The sequence below is a fragment of the Poeciliopsis prolifica genome, unplaced genomic scaffold, assembly GCF_027474105.1.
Source record: "Poeciliopsis prolifica strain line A6 unplaced genomic scaffold, Auburn_PproV2 SCAFFOLD111, whole genome shotgun sequence".
Taxonomy (NCBI): domain Eukaryota; kingdom Metazoa; phylum Chordata; class Actinopteri; order Cyprinodontiformes; family Poeciliidae; genus Poeciliopsis; species Poeciliopsis prolifica.
Window position 1 is genome coordinate 550696 of NW_026562486.1, and position 12898 is coordinate 563593.

General features: G+C 40.0%; 1 protein-coding gene across 4 annotated transcripts in view; it reads right to left on the reverse strand.

Moving 5' to 3' along the window:
• Positions 1–745: 745 nt before the first annotated feature.
• adgrg6 (adhesion G protein-coupled receptor G6) overlaps positions 746–12898 on the reverse strand; it is a 63707-nt gene continuing 51554 nt past the window's right edge. For all 4 annotated transcript variants that reach the window (XM_055023947.1, XM_055023944.1, XM_055023945.1 and 1 more), the window contains 2 exons: positions 11036–11191; positions 746–3872 (listed from right to left, as the gene is read on the reverse strand). In XM_055023947.1, coding sequence (XP_054879922.1) covers positions 3658–3872; positions 11036–11191 — 371 coding nt within the window. In that variant the 3' untranslated portion in view covers positions 746–3657. The remainder of the gene's footprint in view (positions 3873–11035; positions 11192–12898) is intronic.

Consider the following 12898-nt stretch of genomic DNA (forward strand, 5'->3'; position numbering starts at 1 on the left):
AGACAGAAATAAGGAGAACTGAGTGAGTCAGACGTTAAGGTTAGAGTTAAGGTTAGGTTAGGGTTAGGTTAGGGTTAGGGTTAGGCAGGCTGGGATCAGGACCATCAGATGCCACCGTTCACAATCACAGCTGCTTTCTGAAACAAACATAACAAACATCTTTCAGAGCTGTTTTCTTCAGGGTTTTACTGCAAGATTATTCTTCATTGTAGGAAAATAAATTAGGCCTCTTGATTGGCTGGCTTTCAAAGGTGAAGCATTGTGCCAAGCTAATTTTAGTTCAGAATATAAAATGATCAGTGAATAGAAGAAAACTGAACCTGAAATAGTCGGGGGTCTCCATAGCGAAATTAAATATCCATAACCATTATTTTTAATGCTGTTTTTGCGGCCAAAGCTGCAGGGCGATGTTATTCTGTTCCCAGTTATCAGACTTCAGGAAAAGGTTTCAATGTGAATATTTGGCTTATTTGGTAAAAGTCATAGAAAAGCAGAACATGACCCTGTTTAAGGTACCACTAGCTAAAACCGCTGCCAACACACAGAGGCACCTGGATGGGATTTCACTTGTGGTGCTGAAACTTTTACAATTTTCCCCAAAAACAATGTTCTTGGGTTTCCCAGCCCTTGTGTAAAACCTCTTCCAGTGGGAAATAGCAGAAAATGTGGCCCTCTGAGAAGGGCGAAATGAACCTTTAATTCTCAGGGACTGCGGTCAATGTTTAAGCCAAAGACATAAAACAGGTTCCTGATTAATTGAGTTTATTTATTCCTTCTGCCTCATAGACACTGAAAATGACAAGAAAAAGAGCTTTTATGTGCAGCTCTGTGGAAAACTCCCCATTGATAACTCATTTTTTAGACTTTAGAGCAGAGACATCACCGTTTTTCACCCTAAAATGTTTCTTTCCATGTTCAAGCTGCCAGACTTAAAACTAACCTGGCAGGAAAAACTGATTGAGCCTCCATCTGCGGTTGGTCGAGTTTCTTTTTGCATTTCTCAAATGTAAAATGAAGCAGCATTAAGGTGAAAAAAGTCTGCTTATGTAACAAGGAAGTGTGTTTATTTAATCTTCTCCCAAACAGCTGCAGAGAGAAATCAAAGATGCAAAACACAGATCAGTTTCCTAAAAACACAAAAATCTAATCTGAACCAAACGTGATGCTAAGCTTTATGATGCAGAGAAAATCTGTTTGGTCTTTCCCGTCTCATCCGCTCTCCTGTGCGCTCGGAGCTTCACAACGATCCGGCCTGCAGCGTTTCTGCATCCACAGATCTCATGGCCACAGAAAGAGGCACATCGAACAGAGAGATAACTATTTACAGAGGACATGGCTCCACAAACATCACAGTATTAAAAAAGACAACAGAACATAACAGCCCATTTTTCTCCGACCCGACTCCGACTCTTTCCCTTTTTTTACAGTCCGGCGGTTATATGATACAGTAGAATCGCATCAGCGTCTCTGACCACCGTGTAGCTCCAAACTGAAGCACCTCATCATCCTGGAGACGCGTGGATGTGAAAAACTGGGTGGTTTTATGGGTCATTTTTAACCTAAGGTTTGTTCCTGTGACTTGACATGTCTCAAACTGATTCCAGAAGGGATTTTGTGTTCTGCAGAGTCTGCAAAATATTATTTGGTTCTAATTCAGTAAGCAAGATTGATCCAAAGTATTCTGTGCAATTGGAGCTGCATGCTGCAGGCAGAAGCTAAATCAAACTGTTGCAATGTTTTGCTCTTTATAGCTTATTCTGTGTGTAGAAACAGATGATTAAAGTGATGAGTAGCATTTAATTGGAAAAGGATTTTGTCTGCTTGAGCAGCAGCAGAGCCTCAATGCTGAATGAATTCAGTTTCATGACATCCAGGAGGCATTGTGTGGTCACTGCCAGATGTTTCCATAACACTTGAAAACAGAAAATAATTTATACAATACGTAAATATGTCACCATATTAACCACTGCTTAGCTCTCAACCACTCAGGAAATACAGAAAAGTTTTTTGTATTATAGCTGCAATAGTAAAACACATGCAGTCAAAAATGACCAGCAATATTTTGGGTTATTTAGTCAATAAATAATTTCATCATGTTATGCATTCATTTATAAATGTCACAGCTTCAAATCAAATATACCGAGTTAGATATTCAGTTTACCATCAACATATTTAAAGTCACACTAAATATTTAGCTCACAGGTGGTTTAATATTTAGCCTTCTCTCTATTAGCTAGTTGTTTACATGCTATCTGGTTAGCACAGCTAAATATTCAGCTGATATATGGAATATCAAAATAAAAGCTGGGTCTTGTGAACCTCTAGAACAATCAGTGAACTTAATGTGGCTTATTTGTTTTAAGGTGAAATGTTGAATAAGAACAAGAAGAAAACATAATAAAGTGACATGAAGGCTTGTGAAATTATTAGTCCACTTCTACTCATCACTCAGTCTAACGAAGCTTTTACCTCCAAAACTAAATGCTTAGTCTGAAGTTAAATACTTAATCAGCAAGATACATATTTATTTAGAAGCTAACTACTTAGCCTGTTTAGTAAATACTTAAAGCTAAATACTTAGCTTGCTGAACATTTTGTTGGGATTTACATATTTAGTTGTTTGACTAAATATTTAGTGTTCTAATTAAATGTTTAGTTTTAAACAGTGAACATGTGAATGAAATCATTTTTTTCTCCAGTTTTATAAACCAAATTGTTGCTGTTCGTTTTTGACAGTGTTGCTTTACAAACGACACCATAACAAAATATCTTACATGTTCAGAATGTGGTTTAAATCAGTGAAGCTGCTGCAGGATTGTTGTTTCTTCTGACAATATGATTTATAATCTTTTATTGATAATGTAAGTGAAGAATGTCTAAATGGACATGACTAATTGAGGTCTAGATATATTTTCATAATTCATGTTCTCAGTCTCATCTCAGTTAGATTTATGTAAATATATATTAAGTTTGAAGTCCACCACCAATAACCACCAGGAAAGACCCTCCATGCAAAACCACTGAGCATTTTGAAAAACTTTATTTTTGTTTCTTAGGGTTTGCAGTTGTGTGCAAAGTTATAATTTTTAATAATCTATTTTGCAACAACCAGTCGTTTCTCTGCCCATGAGACATTTTGTTCTGCTCATCAGAAAATCTTCTGGGTTGCAGTGAAGCTGGAATTATTGATTATTGATCAGTACTGATTCTGTTATAATTTATAGAAATCTTGAGGACAGGACTAGATTTTAATGTCACTGATTTTGTTTTAATGAGTTGAGCTTGAACAAATTTCTCGACCTAAATGATTTCCACACTGTAAAACTCCAACTACTTATACAATACCAAAGTAACACATATAACACAAGAAAACAATAAAATAAAACATGTTCCTTAAGACTGTAGGAGCGTTACAGGACGGCGGAAAGACTGATCCATTTTCCCGGGTGGAAAAGGAAACGTTCCAGAAGACGTTCTCGGTCAGATCTGCAAAGATTCCCCAAGCTCCATGAAACTGAAAACAATCTCCTCTGGGTGGCAACAACAGAAAAACCTTAAACGCCTGAAGATGTTCCAGAATGAGACGCATCCCAGGCTGAAAGCGGGTCGTGAATATTTACAAAGAGAAAAGGTCTTCCAGAACCTGGAGATGCAGCTCTAGAGCCGGGTGCAGTTGGCAAAACTGTCGGACATGATGATGTTTTTGTAGAAGTTGTCGGTGCGAGTGGAGCAGTAATCTCTCACCTTGTCAATCATCTGACTGACAGGGAGGATGGAGGAGGAGGAGGAGGAAGAGGAGTTGGGCTCCACATCTGAGGAGGAAGAGGAAGAGGAGACGCACTTGGGGCTGGTCTGGTTGGAGAAACATTTGTCTGCAGAAAAAGATGGAAACAAGACAGTAAGAAGGCAAATGTAAAACCAGAGCAGCGAGAACCACAAACCTCAAATAAATGTTGAATTTAAAGAGTTACTACACTAAAAAAAACACATCACGCTCTAAACTACAATAAATTCAAAATCAACCCCCCGACCACCCATGAAGAGCTTCCAGCAGGAAATAACTTTCCCACTGGGATTCACTGTTATTCAAGAAAACTACAGCCAATCAAATCTCATCTAGGAGGCAGATAACCTTTGTTTTTCACATGCATCATGTTTCTGCCTGCTTTCTGCTGGTTAGCGTCCCAGACTCATGCAATTCCTCAGACCACCAGGTAAAGAGAGAAACACGTAAAAACCACCAGTTAGTCTGAATACTAACCAGAAACCAGAGAAAACTGCTAACATGCTGGTCTTTAAGTGAAACACTGTGGATCAGACTCAGACACAAGAGGCAGAGAAAAAACGTTCAGCAATATCAGATCTGCATGTTGAACGTGACATAATCTGTCGAGCATCTTTCAACCCATCGGACTAAAAACAAGCTCATGTATCTTGAAGACACACGTTAGTTACTTTTGAGTCATTTCAAGTGAGATATTTGCACTAAAAACTAAATCAAAATACTTAGTAAGACTTTGTGTTTTTGCAGCACATCCTTCCTTCATTTTCTTAATTTCTTCCATAAAAGTGTCAGTAAATAACGACAAGTTTGTGGAGCTGATTGTGTTTTTTTATGTTGATCATAACTCAAACCTCAAATCTGACATGTTGCATAAGGGGCGTTGTTGGTTTAACCCACATAAACCACATTAGAAAGCAAACCTGTACGTCTCGCTTGAAAGTTTGATTTGTTTGTCCATCAGGATAAATGGATAAATGGCGACTGGCATTTGACAACTGGCCAAGTAAAAGCTGACCAGCTTAGCGCACACCAGTTTGGTTTCTGCCGTTCTTTGGAAAACATTCCTTCTGAATGTGGCTTGTTGGTTTGAAACCTTTATTTTTCCAGAAAGGTTCAATCCTGAAAGGTTTTGGGGGCAGCAGATGAAACAACCGAGCCAAGGGAAGCAGGCCTGTGTCATGTCAAAGCTCATATTTGCTTTTCATTCTCCAGCTCCCAGAGCCTGTGCTGTACAGAGACAGAGGGATTACACCTCGGCCCCTCCAGGCAGGATGGGAAGCAGAGGACGGGTGTACATCATCAACCTGGAGTGTCAGAGGAATAAATCACTCTGCTGAACAGTTCTGATCAAACCGCCAGTAAAAACATGAGGAAACTGTTTTGAAACAGAATCTTTAATTCTTGTGAAAACCTTCAGAGCTTCTTTTTGTCTGAAGGAATGTTTTCAGCTCCACACAACACAGCTGGGATGAGAGTTCATTTCTGAAGCTAACAGACCGTTTCTACCATCAGACAGACATGGAAATATTCTGAATATTTGCAATCACTTCTACAGAGTTTGATTAGAAACACAGAAATGGAAATTATGTGGGGGGTTCGTCCGGTAACCTGCAGGTTGAGACACTTCATCTGCTGTCTGAACCTTCACTGCAGTCACAATCGTGACCAAGAGAACTGGATTTCTGATACAGCTGATAGGAATTGGCTTAAAACGAATTTGAGGATCTTATAGTTCTTGTAGTCTGAGTCCATCAAAAACATCCTGTAGGAAACTGTGAAGTCAATCAAGATATGTTGGTTGGATACATGCATAAATAGGAATCTGTGTGCCAAAGTCAATATGATTATTGGGTGAATTTCAGCAGAAAACTGTTTGCTAGACATGTCAGTGTGAATTCTGAATTCGTGCTAATAATGCTAAGTGAATGCAAACCGGATCAACACCAGCTGCCTTTAGAGGTTTACATTTCTTGGGAATGTGTTGTTCAACAGGTGCCAAAGCAGTCATGCTTATCGTACACATCTCCAGCCAAATCAAGCACATGTTGCGTTGTTGGGCCTCTTCTATTGCCAGCGTGATGCAGGCAGGAGTCCAGCAGAGTCCTGCTGTGCAGAGAAACACTCGGTTGGCATTGGAGAAGGACATCTGCTGAACTAAGTCCTCCACATTTACCTCAGAGGTCCGAATGCTGCGTCCAGTTCAACTGGGTCAGAGGCTTGAATCAGAAAATTATGACTTGTTAAAAAATAGTCTGATACTGAAAAATAAAAGTATATTTTCTCCAATTAGGAAGGCCGAATAAACACTGTGTTTATGTGAATTTTTACTGAGAAAAGGAAAGAAATAATAAAATATGAGGTACAAATACAGGTAAACCGACTCAAAGGCCCTTTGCTGCAGTTTCCACAAACTGGATTAAAAATGTGACCAACAGAATTTGACAAACATGAAAACCTGAATCCATCCTGTTCATCAGAACACTTTTAAATAAAACTGAGCTTTATTTAACATCTCCAGTTTAACAGTGTTTTTGTAGACAACCGTCTGTTCATCCGTTTCCCCTTCAAAGCATTTTGAAGCACTTTAAACCCAAAGAAACGTCTTGACTTGATCACAGTGTACCGGGTTTGTCACAACATCAACATTCACTGGACACTGAACACATCTTCAGCTTGTGGTTGAAGCTCCTCACATATAACAGGAAAAACAGGGCCTCCATGTGTGCAGATCTCTGATGATGCAACAGAACGTGTTTTTAATCAGAACCTTTTAGGACATCAGAACAGACTGTCCTTCATGCCTCAAATGTGACAAACTGCACGAAGACAGATGACCTGGTCCTGTTTTACTGTGGATCGGCCAAAAGGCTGACATGAGGCCACTGAACAGAAAGGCAGAACGCTAGAACATTTGATTAAAGTTAATTTTTAAAAATTAAAATGTTTTTCAGTCTGTGTCCCCTGACTGTTAATCTGCAAATCTTCTGCAGACATTTTTTCGTTCCCATCGCTGCCAACAAAACGACAGAGGCAGCGGTGGGAAGGTTTTCTGGCCATGGTTGGAAGTTAATCAGGTGTTACTTCCAAAATTGTTGAGTGTTTTTCCAGTGTGTTCATCTGTGGTTTATGAGGTTTAATATGAGGACCTCTGCGAAGGGGCTGAACGTTGACAGGACTCCCATCCATCTGGAAATGGTAACAGGCCTCTCTGAATGTCCGGCCATAGATCAGCCAACAGATCTATATGTCACAACTCTGGTCAAACGGGACCAGTGACTCCGTCATAAATGGGTATTAATGTGAGTATTTCCTCCCAGTTGACCCAAAATGAGACAAATAGCAGCTAATTTGGCTACAAGAGAAACAAGAAAAACCTCTTCCTCATGATTTGGATTAATCCAAGGATTCCCAACAAACTCATCCTTAGAGAGGCTCAGGATTTCAGACCAGATTTGGTATCTGCTCCATTTGGGAAATAGTTGAAAAATGTCTACAGATTACATACCTGAACTATGGTGATATTATTTATGTCAAAGTGCATTGAAATTCACAATAATACATATTTTCTGGTTTGGAAAAACCTTTGGATCCCCTAGAATGAGCTGCAGCGCATCGGTGTGGAGAGGAAAACCTGCAGGACCCAAACACCGAAACATTATCCTCCAAAGATAACAAGGTTCAAGGTGTGCTGGTTTCCTCCCAGTAACAGCCGTCAGGTCGATGGTTGTCTACCAAAGGGAGCAGCAGATGTGCTGGAAAAGAAGCTTTCTGAGACACTGACTTTGAGAAAACATCGTTTAGCTCCAGTGGATCAGCAAGGTGCTGACTCGGTCTCCATGTTCTTCTACTTCAGCCCAACTGTGTATTTGTGGAACGTGTTGGACAAACAAGCCTCTTCCAGCCCAACTGGTGATGAATATCAGATACTGGGACTCGGGTGTTAATCTGTTATTTCTGACTGTTGTGTGGCGTTACAGAGAAAAGGAAGCCCACCGTGTGAGCTGCCAAATCAGCGGCGAGCCGAGTTGGACTCGCTTCCTGTGCTGTAAAAATGCCAAACTAAAGACAAAATAGGAATTAAATCCTTTGCAGCTGTACAAACCGAAGAATTGTTCAAATCTGTCAGAAATTAAACCTTCTTACTTCACTCACGTCCGTGATTAGCCAATAAAAGTGTTAAGGCACAGAGAGCCAAATAAACTTTAGTGAAACGTATCACTGATAAATTACACTTATTGTAGGTAAAACAAGAGTTATATATTCATTTACACGAGGAAACCGTTTAGAGAAAATTAGATAATAAAAACAAAGAAATGCAGCCATCTGTGTTTACCTAAAATCCAGCTGAACTCATAAGTGGTGGCTAATTTCAGCTGTCAGAAATGAAGCTGGAAGGATTTTAGAACAGGTTAGAAAGCTCATTCACAGGTTTAATGGCCTGTAAAAACAGACGGACACATTAATTTCTGCTTGAAACATTTTGTTTCATGTCAATTGAGTGAATTTGGTGATTATTTATTAAGTTGTGCCAATAAAACCCAAAGTACTAAGAGGTGGTGCAAAGTGTACCAGAAAGGAACTCAAATAGCATCAAAATAACCTCAATTAAATCAATAAAAATCAGAATATTAGGAAATTACATGGCTTGGTTTTGGTCCTACTAATACCCCACAATAGTTACTCCAAATTAAATATCGTCAATGTCTAAATTAAAATTGACTGCAAGGTTTTAATAAACCCCCAAATCTTTGTTTCACTTCTGTAAAGGAAGGCAGTTTGCATCAGTTTGCAGACAAAAGGTTTATGTTTTGTTCTCATTGTTGGATTTTGTGCTGGTCCCTTATTCTGCCCTAAACTGGTCATGTAACATAATTGGTCCAAATGCAAAAAATTAAAAGTGATTACAGTTTTATGATGATAACTTACTGATTATATTCAATAAATCTGAATCTGTCTTTGTTTTAGGAGCATTTGTCAGATTAACAGCAACTTTTGAAAATTCTCAGTTGAAAGAAGTTTTGGGTCAAAACGTTTAAATTAAAAAGAAACATTTTAATTTAAATTGTCTGATTTTTGTTAGAAAATTAGTTGTGAGTGATTTTAGATTCTGTCTATTTTAAAGAAATGTTTACAGTTTTCTGTGTTTCTCATAAGAAAAGTTTTCTGTTGAATTAAGTGAAAAGTTTTGACCCATCTGAATGTTTGCTGTCCTACTTTCTGTAAAAAATAAAAGAATAAACCTATTGTAAAAAGATGTTTTTTAAACTTCAAAGTTAGAATTAAGTTGCCTACAATAACATTTTAGAGCTAAAGTTGAGCTTTTTGTCTGCATATTAAACTCATAAGCTGCATTTCGGTTTGGCGGCTCATGAAAGAGAAAAATGATTCAAATATTGCAGCTTTGGTGGAGTTTGGAAAACAGATGTTTCATGTGATTCCAACCAATGAAAGCCAGATTAATTCTCTCCCACTGGAGTTTATTTGATCCCAACATGTAAACAATATTTGACGTCTTTCACATTTGGTGTTAATTCTGTAAAGCAAACCCACGTGATCAGTGACTGATATGAAGCACACCATTAGGCTGTTATTAAGAATCCATAACGGCAAACTATTGAGAAAAAAACAAAAGCACACCACACATGTTAGCAGCGAGGCAGACCGGCGGTGGGCGTTTGTTTCTGCATCCCGGGACGCTCTGAGCGGGTGGAGTTTGGCTTTTCAAACCCTTCGGAGCGTCTCGGGTTGGAAACGGTGAGACATCACAGCGTGCAGCCAATCACAACACACTCAGCGGGAGGCGTTTTCCCAAAACGTCTGAATCAGGACTTTTCATCCTGTGAAAACGTGAATCTGAGGATTTGGATGATTCAATCACTCAGAGGTGTTTTGGGAAACCTGAAGCAGATCACATGACATCATCTTTACCTCTGCAGGTGGTTTCCTCCTGTTAATGCCTTGATGAGCTTTCTACACACCAGACACAGATACACACACATGAGAACTTGGAACAAAATGAACAGAACAATGACTGTTTTCACATAAAGTTTGGAAACAGGGAGTCAGACAAGCTGGTTCCGATTTGATTGCTTTTAACAATCATCTACTTACAAAAGAACAACTGCTGTGTTTTTCCACTAATTCTACAATGGTACAACAAACATATTAGAGGAAATAAAAGGCTTAATTTATCATTAACAAAGTTTACTAGTTAATCAACGTTAATTGATGTCCAAAGAGGCTGTTTGTCTCATAATTGATGGCTTACAACGATGAGATGTGTGTTGGTTTTCTGCCTCAGCAGACAAAAGACCTCTGATAGTTGGGACTTTCCAAAACAACGAGGATGGATATTTAAAGTGGAGATGCGCAAGGATGATGTACTGGATCAGACTAAACTGGACTGAGAACAAGACTGTGTGGAAATGGTTTTAATTGGTTTAATAATTCAATGTTGGTTGGCTGGAGTTAATAAATGGGACCAACGTAGGAAAGCAGACTGCTGAGGAAGATGAGTGGGATGAAACAGGTTGAGGAAACAATAATGAATACAGACCAGTAGAGAACAATAGAGGATGAGTGGGATGAAGCACTTTAAGGATAAGAAAGAGAACAAAATGTTGAGAAGAAAGAACAGAATGAATCCGAGTCCTTAAGGATGATGAAGAGGATGAAATGTGTTAGGAATGACAGGAAGAGTTTAAAAAATGACGAGGGGGATGAGCGCGGTCCAAAGGAAAGACAGAAAAAAGAGGATAAAAGGTGGAAAAACGGGCTGTATGTGGAAATCAATGATGAGAGAAAAGAGTGGATCAAGAGGTAATATAAAGAATGAGTGGGATCTCCTTCTGATGCGTCTCTGATCGACTTTGGTTGAACCGCCGATGCATTGTGTGTAATAAATTATTTATTTTCCTGTTTCTGACATTTTATTTTTGTAAAACACGATCGGTCATAAAGACTAGACAGAAAAGCATCAAACGAAGCAGAAATGTTCCCCAAAAGTAGAAAGACAGGTAAACTATTGTTCATTACAGCTTTAAAGACCAAAGTCCGACTGTGTGAACTTCGATTCCTTCCCTTGTTTACAGACCGAAAGGTTCAAGGAAAAACTCTTTATTTCTGACTCACTTTCTCACAGCAAGACGTTCATGTAGTAAACTACTGTGTTCACCGTTTTTCCAGGTTCTGTTTGATCTGTCAAGCATAAAAACACTTTCATGTGGGGTTCTCATTAGCGAGGCGTCTCACCTGTGTTCCTGTTTCGCTTGGAGAACGGTGTCAGCGTGGCTTTGGCCTTGGAGGTCCAGTTGCTGGTGCTGGAGCCGAAGGAACTGGAGGACAGCGACTTGGCCAGGTTGTCTGAGCTCACCTTCTTCGTGTTGTTGGTGGCCGTCTTACTCCAGTCTACAGGAGGGAAACAAAACCAGTGCCACACCATCACTTCCAGATTAGTCCTCATCAGATGATTACCTGGAGCAGAATATTTGGAAACACTTTGTCTGACGGCTTGTGAATAAAACACTGCTTGCTCCCTTTGTCTGCAGGTTTAATAACAATGTGGTCATATGGCACATGGAGCCAATTTATAGCATGATCAACTCTGTTTCCTTCAATTGCTATAAATATGATATGTATGTCAAATATGATTTCCTGATTTCACAAACTGAAATTGGGATCCTGTCTCTTTAAAAACTCTTGTTCTTCAGGAAGTCGTCACAACATGGCTTCTCTATTTACCCTAACAAAGGTTTAGCCAGTGTTTCACTGAGAATCAGCTCCTATAGGGAGCTGCAGTTCCACCAGGTGTTTGCTAATTGCTGCTGGCTAGTCTAAAGGAGCAGCTGCATCTCAAAGGCGGGGAAATGTCCACCCAGGCATTTTAGACAGGTTGCCATTGAGATTTAAAGATTTCTCAAACATGCACGAACAAAGTAGATTTTACGTGATACTGTCCCTTTAAGGTTGCCAAATTGAGACATTTCTGTGTAAATGTGACTGGTTCTTAGTGGTCCTCTTTGGGTCGAAGGGCGGATACTGCAACCAGATTTTCCAGTCGGTTTTAGTAGTTCAGGTTGGTTCTACGTCGCTCAGCTCCCGGATCAACACAACAAACATTGAGGCTCCGCCCACTTTAGTGGAAGCTCCAGTTTATCTTGGCTTTTTTTGTCAACCATCTAATTCTGTTAGTGTGCAGTAAAATGTTATTTGGTACCGAGAAGATCTGATTCTTCTTCCTGAGCACATTAATCATTAATTAGCCAGATCTCCATTTAAATGAGATCAGGATCCAGGTGGTTGGTGGGAGATCTGTGATGCTTCGGGTCGGTTTCTCCTCCAAAAGAAACAGACAGCAACTGCATATATTCAATAAAACCAGATGGAAAACATAAAGGAGAGCAGGACTCTCCAGAGAAGTTCTGAGAGTGTTCGTCCTGAAGTCGGTGGGTTGCTGGTTTGACCCCGGCTCCTTGGGCAAGGCGGTGAGCGGCAGCCAGGCTTCTGTCAGGCAGCTGTAGCCACTATCCAGTAGCTCACCCCCATCAGCGTGTGAATGAGACTGAATGTAGAGTGAAGTACTTTGGGGTCATGTTCAAGTACAGGCCATTTACCGGTTACCATGATCAACATCAAAGGTCCCTCGCTCTGTGTGATCCAATTTTGGGCAAATTGAGTCAATGAGTGGAAAGTTTAGGTAATGTGGAAAGTAGCTTTTGTTTTATGTCCAGCTGAGACGCCCAACAGGTCGTTGTTTACTTCGCTGTGTTCATCCCACACACAGGCAGGACAGGAAGACGACTGATCCTGGCTTAAGGAGAAATTCCTCATTTCTAAGGCGATGACACACAAACTTCATAAGGAATGTTTTGTGTTCGCATATTGGACGTTCACAGAGTGTTGTTGAGTACAGCGTCCTCAGATTGACTGCACCTGGAGGACATTCCTCTCCCTGAGAGACGGCTGCGTTTTATCTGCTTTTATTAGCTGCAGAGCCGAGGCGACTTAGGTTTTATTAAACTGTCCTTCCCTTTTCTGTCTCACAGCTCTGTGAACCTGGCAGCAGCCAGGCAGACAAATCCGAAGGGCTTCCTGTGGGGAAGGGAGGCAGGTAGA